Source organism: Carettochelys insculpta, chromosome 7 (genome assembly GCF_033958435.1).
Source record: "Carettochelys insculpta isolate YL-2023 chromosome 7, ASM3395843v1, whole genome shotgun sequence".
NCBI classification, from domain to species: domain Eukaryota; kingdom Metazoa; phylum Chordata; order Testudines; family Carettochelyidae; genus Carettochelys; species Carettochelys insculpta.
In genome coordinates, this window is record NC_134143.1 from 25770116 (window position 1) to 25786928 (window position 16813).

The 16813-nt window shown below is 43.1% G+C and overlaps 1 protein-coding gene across 5 annotated transcripts in view; it reads right to left on the bottom strand.

Annotated features, from left to right (window-relative positions):
- Window positions 1-2507: 2507 nt before the first annotated feature.
- The window catches only part of RHOBTB1 (Rho related BTB domain containing 1), a 106711-nt gene continuing 92405 nt past the window's right edge, over window positions 2508-16813 (bottom strand). For 3 of the 5 annotated variants that reach the window (XM_075000150.1, XM_075000151.1, XM_075000156.1), the window contains 3 exons: window positions 8642-8730; window positions 6648-6753; window positions 2508-4788 (listed from right to left, as the gene is read on the bottom strand). In XM_075000150.1, coding sequence (XP_074856251.1) covers window positions 4619-4788; window positions 6648-6753; window positions 8642-8730 — 365 coding nt within the window. In that variant the 3' untranslated portion in view covers window positions 2508-4618. Of the gene's footprint in view, window positions 4789-6647; window positions 6754-8641; window positions 8731-10083; window positions 11512-13907; window positions 14071-16813 lie in introns of those variants that run through there. The other 2 variants (XM_075000152.1, XM_075000153.1) reach the window with 2 other exon arrangements.

The window sequence follows — 16813 nt, forward strand, 5'->3', positions numbered from 1 at the left end:
CACCAAAGGGAGCAGGGTATACTAGGTTATTTGAGAAAGGAATGCTGATGAGGTGTGTAAGACATATGGAGTCAGAACTGTAGGTGGCACATGTGAAGCGTGGTGTGTTTGACCACGCATGTTGTGGCAGCCTGACAGACAGCCCTGGAGCTGTAGACATGTCCTGTTAGATATTTGGGGACTGCCAAGGCAACACTGATTAGTGCAGTTAGGTTGAGGAAATGCTGTGGAGGCACACTGGACCTTGCTGGGAGGCAGCAGAGATGAGCCACTAAGAACTCTAGCTATTGAACCAGGACTAATTTGGACTTTTCAAAGTTATTTGGAACTTCAGGGGGGAAGGAGGTTCATTGTGTGTTCCATTGCCCAAAGTGCTGTTGGCTGAGTTGGTGCACATATAAGGGCATTGCTCACGTATGGGAAAACAACAACAGAAAGCCTGAAAAGGTGAGCTGCAGCAACCATTAGTTCTTTGGAGAAATATCCCGGGGCTTGTGGTGAGACCTACTACTGTATCAGTAGTGTTGCTGGTGTAAGCTGAAATGCAGACAGATTGTGATATGAAAATAGGCATCTTGCAGGTCAAGGGAGAACCCGCATCCTTTCTCCAGTCTGGGGATTATGGTTGCTAGGATCATCACCTCGAAATGATGAGTCTAAACAAACTTATGTAGCCCAGAGGCACTGAGACCATGGAGAAAGGAAACGTGACGTCTAAGCTACAGCCTTAGTTAAAAGTTGCATCTACGGATTTAATTAAATATTTAGTATTCAGTTAAATAGTGCATTTACATATTTAACATGCTGTCAGCTTCCTTTATTAACATGGGGTCTGATCCAGTGCCCATTAAAGTCAATGGCTGTGTCTACACTACAAAAATAACTTCCAAGTTGCTTACTTTGAAGTAGAACTTTGAAGTAAGCAACTTCGAAGTTGAGCGACTACACACCCCCTACTTCGAAGTTAAACTTTGAAGCAGGGCACTTCTCCATTCCTGGAAATGGAGCAGTGACTTTGAAGGTAGCGTCCCTTACTTCACAGTTAACTTTGAAGTAAGGAAAAGCGTGTGTAGGCACTCTGCAGGCTACTCTGAAGTAGCCCCGTACTTCGAAGTTAACTTCAAAGTTATTTTGTAGTGTAGATGCAGCCAATGTTCTTAATAATACTGTATATCCCATAGCACTTCTGGCAATTCCCATTGGCTGGGAACAGTGAACTGCAGCCACTGGAAGCTGCAAGTGGACATTGCTGCAGATGATCAGGTAAACAATGTATCTTGTGGGCCACCAGCAGCTGACCCTGACAAACCATACACCACCTGCAGGCTGGAAGTTTCCCATCCCTGTTCTACACATTATTGTTACAGCATAATAAGAAATAGCATGTTTCTATTGCTACATTAGTCTTCTGTTACTGAATATATTACCTAAATTCTGAATGCACATTCAAGGGAGGAAATTTTTGGTTAAAAAATCAACTTATGTTTAGTCTTTTAAGAACACTGAGTACTGGAACTGCTTATTTTTAATGCTCTCGGTATCGTCAAAAAGCTTTAAACATAATGGCTATGTTTATATTAGCATTCCTTTTTTGAAAGAGGCATGCAAATTAAATGAGGCTCAGATTTACATATCTAGCACCTCATTTGTATGTTGTTCTTTTGAAAGAGCTTCTTTTCAAAGAAGAAAAGCAGTGTAGATGCAGCTCTTTCGAAAGTAATCCCCATCTTCGAAGGAACCTTTCTTCCTATTTTTTTTTCCAGGAAGAAGGGTTCATTTGAAGATGGGAATTACAGTCAAAAGAGCGGTGTCTACATTGCTTTTCTTCTTTCAAAAAAATATGCTAATGGGGCACCAGATATGTAAATCTGTGCCTCATTTGCATTTTTGATTTTCTGCATTTGCATGCCTCTTTCAAAAGAGGAATGCTCAGTGTAGATGTAGCCAACATGAAAAAATAAGTAACTTTTTACTTTTGTCAATTTAACTGCACAGATAAATTACGAAGAATTATTGATACAAGTTTGCTAACTTGTAATTAGAGGTTTTGATTGTTGAAGTTTATCTGCCTGTGGAAACCAGCTAGACAATTTGGGAAGCTCATAATAAAAGCAAAACACCAACCAACCAACCAAAATCCCTACAAGAACTCCTGGTGTGCCTTCCCACTTTCTGTCATGTAGAATTTGTTTCTTATTGCCTGGGTGACAACCTGATGATTAAGTATTATGAATATTGTGACAAAGTGACAGGAAAATGTCTGGTTTGCAGCTTTATATGAAGTGGCAAGCACTTTGATATTCTTTTTCCAGTCAATAAAGACAAATGGAAGTGGCTCTCCGATAGCATTCTTAACTGAATTTTGATATGGCATGTGATCACAGATTCAATACACTGCTTTGTTACACATCGGTGACTACTATTGAATGTTGACAAACACCATAAAAATGTGCGGTGCTTTATACAGTATTTAGAAAGCTGATTGAAAGAAGTAGGATACATTTTATAACTAAAGAGTTTTATTGACTTATTTTCAAAATAAAAAACACAAATAACCACCGAGATTAAAGGCCATAGATAGAATTAACCAAATGAACCAGCCACTTGGTTATTGTAGCTGATGACTAATACAACTGGATATTATTGCATATACCCCCAGGTTCATTTACCTATCCATTACAGTTTGACAAAATTACAATTGTATAATAGCTTTGGTTATGTAAAACCTAGTAGCAATACTTGTTAGCCATGATCTGTTACTAGTTTATGAATGAAGAGATATTAATTACATCCTAGTCTGGACATTTATTCTCTCATTTTTTCTTTCCTCCACAATTTACACTACTGGCTAGGAATTAAAGTGGATACACTTACAGTCATCCTTTTTCTGCAGCCCTTCTTTATCACAGCACAGGGTTCATTCTTATAGGTGTTGAAGTCTGTCACCTGTTTTCTGTACAGAAATTTCTGCAGCGCCCGTATAGGTAGCTTCTAGGGTGCTAGCCCTAGGGAGGAATCTGCCAAGAACGAGCTCTGCCCTGAGGCTGGCTATTTGGAAGTGTGTATGGCTTTCAGTCTGAAGTCTTTCCTGACTTGCAGCACTCAGGTTTCAACTTACTGCCTTATCTACAAAAATAGGAAGAATAAAATTCAAAAGCTTTTCACATTAGTATGCTGAGCTGCCTGCAGAAAACAGCATTAACAAAACTGGTAACATAATACTACCTCAGTTACAGAGCTGTGCCTGAAACACTTCATAGGCCTGCATATGCTCTATATTATAATACTAGAAGTGTTTGAGTTTGGTCTATTCAAAGCAGCGCAGTCTCATATTTTTCTAATGCAATATTGCAAGTTTGTAGTGACAGTCATTAGGAAATCATAAACCCACATGAAATGTCAAAACTCTGGCAGACTTTTCCCCTCCCACCAATTAAACAATATGGAGATTTTTATTTACTGAATATCTGCTTCCAGAAGGAATGTGTAATCTAATTTATAATAGTGAATCTATATCTTTGCATTCCACTTGGGAAGAACTACAAGATGCAATTGACTAAATTAAGATATGATTGTATGGGGAAGATCATTCTTCATTTGTAAGATGCTACATCACCAATAGATGAATGTATCTACTTGTTTCTGCTCTACATAACCCCGTTGAAGCAAAAAGGAGTTCTGACAGAGGAATGACTGCAGAATTGGGCCCTCAAAAAGTAACCAGTGGTAATAGAGTAATTTCAAAGCTACCACCACATCTGCTTTTTGTATTCAGGTCCATAATGAGTTTGCCCTGCATAAAGGTACAAATTAATAAGCCCTTCTAATGATTTTAAAATTATCCTCTTCAATGTAGATCTTTAAAACCTCAGACTACTGAGAATCACTAGATGTACTTACATGGCAAATATTAAAAATCCATGTTCCTGCAGTTGAACAGGTAATTATACTGCCTATTATTCAGATGAACAAAGATTAAATACTTTATAGCTTGCCATTATTGGATCTTATTATACCCCTTTACTTTAGAAAAAAGAAATAACCCTCTAATGAGTGCATGGGACTTAGGAACAAAAACAGGTAGCCTCATAGAAGCTGTTTTTTAACTAAGATGACAATTGTCACTGGAGTCTTTTAAACTGGTCACTTAAAACAGAAGATTGTCTATGAAGAATGGATCTTACTTATATATAGCTGTACTCACATAAGCATAGTTAAAATCTAATTAATAAAGCTACAGTGTGATTATTCTGTGGTCTGTAAAATAAAGTGATAATACCCAGAATTCATATTTAAACAGAATATACGAGACAGTATAAAAATATTTCCCAATTTGAAGTTTGAAACATTAATGCTGGATTTGTTTGTATAAAAAGAAATGTAATAATGATAAATGTTTATTTTGCTCACAAAACAAAAATATACATATCAATGTATGTGAACTATTCCTGGGTTACTATGGGTAAGCTTGTGCTTTTGACCCTAACAATGACAAATGCAAAATGTGGAATAAAATCAGTGCCAGGAACCTGAACTACATCTTATTTCTAACAATAAGAATAATTTTAAAGCAGTGTTATAATTACACTGTTGAAGTGTTTATATATATTTGCTTTGCTCAGGCAACTAGAGCAGAGGAATTCCAGAAGCACCACTTCCGTTTTGAATGATGTTTATTTAGTGCAATATCTTCCTTTTCTCTCTCCTTTTTAACACGCTGGTAGTGATCTTCTTCCTTTAAGTACCACACAGGAGGCCAGCGATGTCTCTCAAAATATTCCTGATTATCTGATTTAAAAAATAAAGATAATAAGTTACTCGGATACTAAGCCTGGGACACATATCTTGACTCAATCTAAAGTAGGGCATGCAAGACATTTACTTCATTAACTCATTATTGTTTCTGTGCCTCATGTTAACCACCAGCAAAATGGACATAAAGATACTTAGCTGTATCAGTGCAATGCTATTATGGATTATCTAAATCAGGGGTGAAAACCATGAGAAGTCCTGTGGCACCTTATAGACTAAGGCTACGGTTACACTACAGTGATCTGTAGACAGAAGTCACTGTCGGAAGAGATTTCCTGACAAAATTTCTGTCAACAGATTGCGGCCACACACAGATGCCAGTTGGAAGAGTGCTCTGCTCGTCAACAGAGCAGTCAGACTACTGGCCGCTCTCTTGACAAAACAGGCTTGCAGAAGCACAGCAGACAGGGCTGCCCATTGTTCTGGATGCCCTGTCTGTCGAGAGAAGGCCCCCCGGGCATCCACACAACTTTTTGGTTGACAGTATCTGTTGACAGCAGCATTATGCCTCATGGTTGAGAGGCAGAATTCTGCTAGCAAAAGAGCTGAGTTTTGTGAAGCAATTGCTGATAAAACACATTTTGTGTGTAGATGTTCCACCAGTTTTGTTGACAAAACTGGGGTTTTGTCAGCAAAACATGCTAGTGTAAATGTAGCCTAACAGATTTATTGGAGCATAAGCTTTTGTGGGCAAAGACCCACTTTGTCAGATGCATACATTTGGTTTTGGGAAGAAGCGGTTTTTGAAATCGGGGTCATTTCGAAAGGCCACCAGCTACAAAGGCAGTGTGCATTTCAAAAGCATCACTTTTGAAGCACATGTGGCCACCATTATGCTATTGAGGTGCTGCATATTCATGGCAGTGCCTCGTTAGCATCTGCTGAAGTGCCTCATTACCATGCACCCTCTGAAAGGAGGGGACTAGTGTTGCCACAGCCTTTGTGTCAGGTCCTGCTTTTTGTCCCTGCAGTTAGCAGCTTCCCGCCCCAACCTGTCTAATGTAATCCAAACCAACAAATTTTGGTTACGTTCATACGAAAAAAAAAAAATCTTTATCAGCAGTGCTTTTTTTCCTCGAAAAAATGGTGATGAACCTTAAGTCTGATGATACCTCCTGGGGGCTAGGGTGTTCAATTTAATGCCTCGGTCCCCATGCTGTCATGAAACCAGTGGTGAAAATTTTTCTGGTGTTCTAGGGGAAAAAGGGTGCTGGAACTCCATTCCACTGTGTTACGCCAGAAAAAAAAGCCCTGCCTGTCCACATACATAAGGAAATAAGTATGTAGAATGTAAAAACTTTAATTGGTATATAAAAGTGAATACACATATACAAAAACAGTAACATATTTCAACACTTTTGATGAGATGGAACCTGAGACCCAGCAGCTGATCATGCTGTGGTCCCCTTACAAAATTTCATGCCCGCCCCAAAGGGGCCTTCCCTTACTTTGCTCATCCCAATCTAAATGTTTGTAAAATGTTGAGACAGGCTCAGAAAAAAGCAATTTAAGTAAAGTGCACAGTTTATTACTCTACAATGAAAGAATGTAAAATACATTTAGACACCGAACATGTTTTTCAAGGTGAAGCACAGGGGGACATTTCATCCTCTTAATGCAGTTGAATGGAGTTATACGTGTAACTCTTGGTCCATGAGGTAGAACAAAGGTTTTAACTCTTTGGTTACCTCATCAGAAGAACTTGACACAAAGAGAACACTACTTTTCCATCATAGTTTAGTTGAACTAATGTTCAAAAGACAGACAGGGAAAGAAAAGAGGGCAGGAACAGATGTGGGGGTGAGGGTGGGGGCGGGAATTGCATATGGTCTTACCTGGAGATTTAGTTTTTATTTCCTTGCGAAATTTGGAACAAACGCTGTTGTAATTGGTGCAGATGTAGTGCAAACACCAAGCTGCCAGCTGGTTAGCATTGTGAAACTACAAGCAAAGACATTCATTTTACATTTCCTTATACTACTGGTCACCTTGCAAAAATGTGGCAAGTTACAGCAGGCGTGAGCCCTAAATTATTCTATCTTGCCATGCTCTCAGCACTGGGGATTATCAAGTAATACTCAACATAGACTCAGTAACTGCTCAAAGTACGCTGCTAGCTGATTTTCCAGTACACCGCTGATTTGGAGTTACTCTTCCTCTTACACAAAAATCCGCTGGTGCACTCTGTGGCCCAAATAGGATGGTCAGTGGGAATAACTGAATTAGGGTTCCAATTGCATCTGAATGTGCCAAGCTTCTCCTGAAAAGTACAAACAACCTCAGCTTCGTTTCATTTCAATGGGAATTGAAAGCCCTCGGCATCTAGCTGGAGACACCCACTGTGTACCACAACTGGTCTCTGACCATGGTACTATGGACTGAAATCTAGGTTTGCAGCAGCCACACAGCTCTATAAGTTACTATAAATCTTACTTTGTAGTAACTAACACCCCATATATGTGTTCGCAGTTAAAGAACTTGCAGAATTGTTGAAAGCACAGCACAAAACCCTCTGCTCAGACTGCTCATAAGAACGTACAGCAATAATGGGAGCTAGACTGGTAACGTATGTGCATCTATTTGACAATTTGATTGTCTGTGTAAAACCTTAAGACAGCATAAACATGTCATATTGGAGTATGGTGCAGTACACAGCTCAGAGAATAGCAGGATTTGAACTTATTACTCCTGTACCCAACAACCCCCATAATTTAGCGGAACTAGCATTCTTTCCTTGGAAGAGGTCAGAACTGAGTTAACAAAAGTATTATGGGTCCAGACAGAGCTGAAATCAGATGATAGAAAGCTGGCACTGGCCAGTAGGCATTACGTGCTGGTCATGAAAGCAAGGGTTTAACGGTCTGGCTTCTGCCTGTGCTTAGTCAATAAGGTGTTTTGAAGAATCATTTGTGGACTGTAATTCTTCCTTCTAACTTTGGCTGGTCTGGTTGTTAGGTTTAGTGGGAAGGTGCTGGGTGGTGGTGGCGGCCTGGAATAGCTTAGATGACCTGGTGGTCCCTTACAGCCTTACCTCCATAACTCAGTTTCTGACATACTAAACAAAATATCTTGTATTACCACATCCACAAAAAACAGTAGTGCAACATTCCTTTAGGAAAAAACAAGCACGTATTTAAAAGCAGAATTAACTTTGGACTCTCTTTCAGAGGGTCTTTGCAGCAAAAGCAGAGAAGTGATGTGCCTGAAGGTAAGGTAATATTATGGACAATTCGTTCTGAGAGTCTCAAAGGAATGGCTCACTGTTACAGAGATGTACCCCCTTGAGAGTGGCCACTTACTTTGCCCTCCCAGTACAGGCCAGGAACTATATCATTAATAACAACCTCATGGAGAAAGATTTAAGGGGCAACCAGGCAAAAAATGGTGCCATCTAGTGGAAAATGCCTGAGCGTGAGACAAGTAGAGAGCTTTACTTCACAAGGTTTCACGGCATTAGAAAAAGGTCTGGACAAATTATGCTCTTGCACCTTACAGAGGCTTCCCCACATGTAAAAAGAGAAATATGGATGTGATAACACAAAGTTAAATCTCTCAACTGATGCGGAGAAGACAAATCTGTTCTACAAAGGGCATTAAACATTTTAAAAGATACAATATTATTGCCAGAGCAATTAAGATTTAAAAATTAAGATCCAGAAGCCTGAGTACAGTAGAATAATTGTGGACTATCAACTTTTTCCAGTGGAAACAAATTCCTTTGTCTGAACAGCTTTTTTAATGCAGATATAACGCTCAACATCCCCATTTTTCTGACTACAGCGGTTGGGCAGAATACTACTGAAAAGGTTAAAAATCAGTCCCTACTCACCTGGGCCAATTCCAAAGAGGATAGTACTTCACCATCTATGCCAATGCCACTCCCTGAGGCTTGGGTCAGTTCCCACACTGCTTGCTGCTCTGTTAAAGCAGAAAAAAACACCTGTAACTGGTGTTCTTCGAGATGTGTTGCTCATGTGTTGCTCAATATGTGTGAGTGCACTCGCCCCATGCACCAGTGTTGGAAGCTTTTCCCCTAGCAGTACTGATAGGCCAGCACCTCTAGCAATCCCTGTAATGGTGACTCTCTGGTATGAGGGTCGCTGCATGCTCCCTCTGTTTCTTTCTTCCAGAAACTCCGACAGTGGGGAAGGAGGGTGGGGTGTGCAATGAACATGAGCAACACATGTTGAAGAACACCAATTATGAAACAGGTAACTGACTTTTCTTTGAGTGCTTGCTCCTGTCCATTCCACAATAGGTGACTATCAGCAGTATCCATTCAAAAATGGGCCAGAGTCAGGAACGAGAAGGCTGCAGGATGGCCCTGCCAAATCCAGCATCATCGCCAGTTTGGGAGACAGTGGCAAAACACGAAGCAAAGGCAAAAATGTGCACTGATGACCATGACAGATGTTCTGAATAGGGACATGGGCCAGGAATGCCAACACTGAAGCCTGTGCCCTAGTTAAGTTCACCTGAGTAACTGGTGGCAGGGGAATGCCAACCAGGTCATAGCAAGCACAGACACACAAAGTGATCCAGTTGAAATTCCTTGGTAGAGACAGGCTGACCTTTCACACACTCAGCCTTGGAGATGAATAATTGGTTGGGGGTGAGGGGGAGGATTTCCAGAATGATCTAGTTCTGTCGAGGTAAAAGGCCAGAGCTCGTTGCATGTCTAATGAGTGCAGGCACCTCTGCTTGCTAAGGAAGTAGGGTTTGGGACAGAGAACAAGCAGGAAAATAGCCTCGCTCAAATGGAAGACACCTTTGGTAGGAAAGCCAGATGTGTACAGAGCTGAACCTTGTCCTTATGGAAGACCAAATATGGTGGCACTTAGGTCAACGCTTGAGGTTCAGAAGTTCAGAAACGCATCTTGCTGATATTATTGCAAGGAAGAAGGCTACTTTCCAGGACACATGTGACCAGTAACCAGTGGTTCAAACGGGGTTAAAAACCTCAATAATTATGGGGAGTTTCAACTATCCCCATATTGACTGGATACATGTTACGTCAAGGTGGGATGCACAGATAAAGCTTCTTCATCTTAAAATGGCTGCTTCTTGGAGCAGCTAGTTCTGGAACCCGCAAAGGGAGAGGCAATTCTTGATTTAGGTCTAAGTGGTGCACAGGATCTGGTCCAAGAATTAAATATAACTGGACCAACTTGGAAGTAGTGACCATAACGTAATAATAATACTTAACATCCCTGTGTTGGGAAAAAACCTTCAGCAGCCAAACACTGTAGCATTTAATTTCAGAAAGGGGAACTACCCAAAAATGAGGAGGTTAGTTAAACAGAAATTAAAAAGAACAGTGCCAAAAGTAAAATCCCTGCAACTGCATGGAAATTTTTGAAGACACCATAATGGAGGCCCAGGTGTCCTTCTACTGGTCCTTCCTGATCCTCGAGGCAAAAGAGGGGATCAGGCCTATACTCAATCTGTGAGACCTCAACTGGTACATAGCACAGATGACCTAGGATGCCTGTACCGCCAACAACAGTATCTTCTGTGTGGCCTGCAGGGCTTCCAGCACCTTGGACACCTGGATGTGACTTATAGTTCTACTGTTCAGAGAGTGTGGAATGGATTGAGCTGGGATCCTGCATTCTGACTGAGAGACTGTGAGCCAGAGGCCTGTGCTCCTCTGCCAACTTGCTCCCTTTTTTCTGGGACACAGGTGAGTTTCCCCTTGTTGCCCTCCTCGGCTTCTTTCCCGGCACTGGGGCAGGGGAGCAGTGCTGACTAGTAGGCAGTGATGTCTGGGCCCCACTGAGGGTAGGGAAAGCATGCAGTGTCCCTTAGAGTGCACCAGAGAGGTGTCACTCCAGGGGTTGCTAGAGGAGCACCCCAAGGAGTACTGCTTGGGGAAAATCTTCTGGCACCAGTGCACATGGTGAGCGTACACACCTACTGGAGAATGGACATGAGCAGTCACAGAAGAGCTAGTAATTCAGACTGTAAAAGTACATATTCCAGAGTAACTTTACAAATCCAACAAGGAGTTGTGCGGTGCCTTATACACTAACAGATTCATTAGGGCATAAGTTTTTGTGGGTGCTACATGACTCCTCATTCTCTTTGCTGATACATACTAACACATCTACCCTTCTGAGACTTCATAAATCCAGTCAATCTAGGGAATCAAGGACCAAAGAATTCGTGTGTTAGCGTGACAAAGAAGTAGAGCCAAGAAGTACTGTACCGACAGCAGATCCATTTGGACTTCTGATCATGGGGCTTCTAAGTAGTTATATCCTTATTGTGGTCTCTGGAATACTCTCAAACATCAAGGAGCAGCTCCCAGGCTAACCAAGCTAGGACATTTTGTAATAGCTGAGGATCTGCCCCATAAGTGTGAATACGACCCTGCATACACACAGATCTTCATGTGCACCTTCATTTTGCAGTAATGACTCCTGATTCCCTAGTAGTTACAGCCTTTGTATTCCCCACAAACAGTTGTAAAAAAAAGAGGGGCCAGTACTCAGCTGGTTCCCTTCCTTCCTCCCACAACCAATCCCATGGCTGGGGCTGCTGAGGTGCTGGTACTCAGTACCAGCAAGTAACGGCACAAAAACCACACTGCCTACAAACAATACCTTTGAGTAAAAGTGCTGTTCTCAACCTGCCATAGCCGTGTCCAGTTACCATGCAGAGTCAACAATCTCACCTCCCCACAGGTACGGTTTGGCTCTATTAACAAATAAATTAATAACAACAGCAAAGTTCACTTTCAGACTTCCCAGGAGTGGCTGCTCAGCCCCCAGAATGTGCTCTCTCTCCTCAAACAGCCACCTCCTGGTTCCTTGGATCCAGGTGAGGTAAGCCACCTGCCATATAGAATCTACTTAGCCCTTTCCAAGAAGGATCAACATCTGATAATGGGATGGAGTATAGACCAGATCAACTGGCTTCTGTGAGAGGGAGTGGAGACTACTGCATCATTACTTGCTGCATATGCTGTCATGAGAGCAAGTTATATGGGCTGCTCGTGCTCCAGCCCCATAAATATTCATGGCTTGGTGCTCTTCTCTGGCAATGTTCAGAGATTCAAGTCTCAGAATTTGAAAGCTAGCTGCAAAGGACCCACAAATGATCAGTGCCTGAGGCAACAGATTCACAGCAGGTGATCCCCAGCTTCTCTACCTCCTGTGTGGGAGGGTGGGGGGAGGAAGGGAAGAGGATGTGACATAATTGGCAGCGCCCTTCTCCCAGCCCCACCCACCCGGGAGTGATGACAGGGGGCTTCCTGTAGAAGAATAGGAGAGGAGCGACTTAGCACCTGACCAGCTGCCTGAGAGGACTTCTAGGATGAGTGCCTTGCATAAGGCTGGCCTTAGGAAAAATTGCAGCCTGGGCAAATTTGCATTTTGGTGCCCCTACCCCCATGGTCATGGTACCTCCCATTGCTCTGGTTCCCCCGTAAGTTCCCAAGGCTCCCCACACTCCCCTCCTCTCCAGCCTCTGTACCTCCCTCCCTGCACTATGCTCCCTTTACCCAGGTGCCTGTACCTCCCTCCTGTGCACCTCATCCCCATGCCATGCCCTGTGCCCCTTCCCTGCTACCCCGTGCACCTCCTGCACCCACTCCTGCAACCACGTGGGGAAACTGCCCCACCTGGCTCCACAAAGCAGCTGGCATTGCTGCTCACTCCCCCAGGGGACAGCTGCTCCTTCACCTCAAGCAGCCCAGGGGGTAGGCAAGGAAAGGAAGGAGAACACAGCTGCTCATGCCTCAGCAAGCCCAAGCGGGGAAGTGACCTGAGTGTAGGGAACCTGGGTGTTGTTCATTGAGGGGGAGGGAGAGAGGGACAGTTTTCAATCCATGTTTATGTTATTTTAAATATATATCTATATCTATCTATCTATTTCAATTTACAAGCTAGGTGGGGGGAGGGGTAGGATTTGGAATCATTTTGGGCACCACCAAAAATTATGCAAACCTGACACTCCTCATGAGAGGCATCCTGGCTTTGAAAAGGAGAGTGCTCTTAGCAAATGCCTGCAGGTGCTACTGAGAGTAAGAAAGCTCCTGCAGGCCCTGAATCAGCAGGGCCAAGGCCAGTGGAAAAGGCCAAACTCCCACTCTGAGGTGCTCAGGGAAAGCATGTAGCCAGACCCCTCAAGAGAAGTGGGTATGCCCAGCATGGGACTGGGCTGAAAAACAGTAGAGGAGAGATGCTCCGGGAGAAGGGGGTGGCCTCTCATGAAACCGTAACTATGAGCTTTGTTTTGAAGATCCAGAAGGAGGACTGGTTTGAATAGCTCTATTTTGTGGACTTGCAAAAGGAGCATGAGTAAAGACAAAAGCTTGGTCTACACTAGGCAGGTAAGTCAATTGCATAGTTAGAATTGACTTATCCGCAATTGGCTTATCTTACTTGGCTGTCCATACAGAGGGAGGTCGATGGGAGAAACTCTCCCATTGACCTCCCCTACTTCATGCAATAGCGAGGAGTATGAGGGTTGACTGCTGACCCCAGATAAGTTGATTTTGCACATCTCTACCAGTATAGAAAAGCCCGTAATCGAGACAGGCCTCAGCAGAATTACACATAGCTCAGATGAGGGTGCAACACAGCAGGCATTCTTGTTTACAAAATGTTAGCAACAAAAAAAGATTCAACTCTATAATATGCAATCATAACAATGGGACAAAAAGTAGCCTATTTCACTAAATGAGACAGAATAAGATGTTCTTCCCATTAAAAGCACGTTTATTCCACTAATACTGAGGAGGATACCCGTAGGAAACCTTTGTAGGAAAAGGACCTAAGTTAGTTCTCTAATGCTATCAATCCTCAAATGTCTTGTTGCACAACTTAAAGCTATGGAAAGGCATGGATACAAGGCACAAGGAAATGACTAACGCTCATCCTGTGAATTTGTACTACCTGGTCCTCCCATCTCTCATGATCTCCAACCTTTTTTGTCAGGATACTAGAAAACAGGAAAAAAATCTGCATGGGGATTTAGTATTAAAGTATTCCATGCTACTAGTTCTTTTTCACTTCAAGATTGAAAAAGAGAAGTTACTCACTTGGGTAGTAATGATGGTTCTTTGAGATGTGTCCCCAGGGGTGCTCCATATCAGGTGTCGGGCTGGCCCCAGCACCACAGATCAGAGATTTGCAAAGCAGTTGCCATTCGGATTGCACATGTGCAGGAGCACACCAGGCCTTTCGTACACTTCTAGTCACATGTGCAATTGGATCTGAGCCAGTTCCTCAAAGCCTCTTCAGAAGTATATATCTGAAAGACATAACAAGACAAGCTCCGAAGCGGGGAGGATGGGTGAGTAGTGAAGCACCCACGGGGACAAATGTCGAAGAACCATTGTTACTACCCAGATGAGTAACTTCTCTTCCTTCTTCGAGTGATCCCCGTAGGTGCTCCATATCAGGTGACAACATAGCAGTGTCCCCCCAAAAAACATGGAGGAGAGTACTGGAGTTAGAGGTCAGTAGCCACCGAAAGCATGGCTGTCGAAAGACTCATGTCTTCAGCCATCTGGCAATGTATAGCATAATGCCCTGGCGAATGTGTTGTAGGACGACCATGTCACTGCTTGGCAAATATCCTGCAAAGGAACGCCCTTGAAGAAGGCCATAGATGCTTCCATTGCCCTAGGAGAGTGAGCTTTAGGTGAGACAGGTAATGCTGTCTTCTGTAAAGATTAACATGTAGTTATGTACAAAGTAATAATGTTCAAAATTCTCTGCGACGATAGCACCTTGCCCGTAGATCTCTGTGTAAGGGACAGTAATTGTCTGTTTTTGGAAGGGCTTTGTACTTTCTAAGTAAAACACTAAGGCTCTTCTCACATCCAGAGAACGAAGTCTTGTCTTCTTACTGGAAGGGTTGTTACTGAGCATCACTGCCTCCTTAGTAAATACCATACATGTCAGAGAGGCCATTAAGACAGCCAGCTTGCTAACTTGACGTGATAGCCAGAAAGAACACCATTTTTAGGTAAGGAGACATAATAGAATAGTCACTAATGGATCAAACAGAGGTCTGGATGCTGTATCCAGAACGCGGTCTAGACTCCAAGGCAGTGATATAGGTTTGTGAGGAGGGTACAAGTTGGAGAGACCTTTTAGGAAATATGCCATGAATGGGTGCACAAACACCGACGTCCCTTCAGCCGTGTGTCTAAAGGCCGAGATGGCTGCTAAGTGCACCTTTAAAGATGGCAGGGCAAGTCCCTCTTGTTTAAGATAAAATAAGTATTCTAGAATGGACTGTGTTGAGGCTTCTTCCGGATGCACACCCTGTGTAGAGCACCATGACCCAAAATGTTTCCACTTGTATGTGTAAGTTTTTCTTGTAGAAGTTCACCAACTGTGCATCAAAACATGCTTGACCTGTTCGGAACACATGGCCTCTGATGGGTCAAACCAATAATCAGCCAAGCCATGACGCCAACTGTATGCGGCTGTGGTTGCATCAGCGACCCTTGGTTCTGTGTAAGCAGGCCCGGAACAATAGGGATTGGTTGTGGACAGCTTGCTGACATGCACTGCTGAATCAGGAACCAATGTTGTCAAGCCCAGGCTGGGGCTGTGAGCATCAGATTGGCTCCCTCCAATTTGGCTTTCTGCAATACTTTGTGAATGGGGACCGTCGAGGGAAAGGCACATAAGAGAGGACCTTTCCATGAGATAAGAAAAGTATTGCCATCGCTGAGACATCCCTGTTCTATGCCTGCTCTGGAGCAATAAAGATGACACTTCTTGTTGTTGTAGGTTGTAAACAAGTCTGTAAATGGAATGCCCCAAATCCAAAAAATATGATACAGACCGTTGGATCAAATCTCCCATTTGTGGTCTGGTGTGAACTGTCCACTCAGCAGATCGGCTATGGTGTTGTTTACACCAGGTAGGTAAAAGGCCATCAGTGTTATGCCATTCTGTATGCACCAGTTCCATAATCAGAAGGCCTCCACGCAGAGACAGCAGGATCCCGCTCCCCATTGCCAATTTATATAATATACTGCGGTAACATTGTTGACGAATGTTCTCACCAAGGCACCTCGAATGTGGGACAGAAAGTGTTTGCAAGCATTGAATACTGCTCTGAGTTCCAGAAGGTTTATATGAAGGGCCATTTCTCATTGAGACCACCGGCTCTGGATTGACGTTAGTTCTGGGGCTGACTGGTCTTTAGTTGTCGGCACCGATGAGCTTTGTGAACCTGTCAGTTCCAAGGAGGATCCTTGCACCGTCACCAGTGGAGTCGGTTTCTTAGACTTAGGCCACTTGTCCGCCTTAGGAAGGCGAGGAAGGTGAGGAAGCTTGGCTCTCATCACAACTCGGCTTGTCACCAGATGAAACAAGCAAAGATCAAGTCGGAGATAATTTCTTTTTCTTATGGCATTCCAGGGAAACCAGTGACACTGCTCGGCATTTCTGACCTGCTCCCATGCCTTCAGGTGTTGGTTGGTCAGTGGTATCAGGCTGGAGAGCTTTTTCAAAGAGAATCATTCTCAGTCTAATTTCTCTGTCCTTTCTAGCTCTCACTGTGGGCTTAGAGTAACGTGGGGACTTATGAGGCACATGGGACTCTCCTAAGCAACGTATGCATTGAGAGTGGCCATCCAAGGCTGGCATTGCCTCCCTGCAAGAGTCACACTTTTAAAATCTGATGCAGGCGTTCTAGCAGAAAAAAGAACTGATAGCGACTTAGTTCTTAGAATTGTAAATGAGGAGATACAGTTGAACAAGTTATTAATAGCACTAACTCTGCTTAAGAACCGTTATATAATCCTTTTTTTTTTGAAACTATGAATGCTATAACTAGTAAATAGAAACTACCACTATTAAAATTCAGTAAGAAACTATGTACAATAAGTAACAAGATCAAAATTTGTTTTTCAGAAACGCTACTGGGGAATGCAGGAGAAGTCCGTCTGCAGCCGAGGGTGGTTGAGAGGTACTGGCTCAGACCGAATTGCGGACATGACTAGAAGTGCATGAGGGGTCCAGCGCTCTCC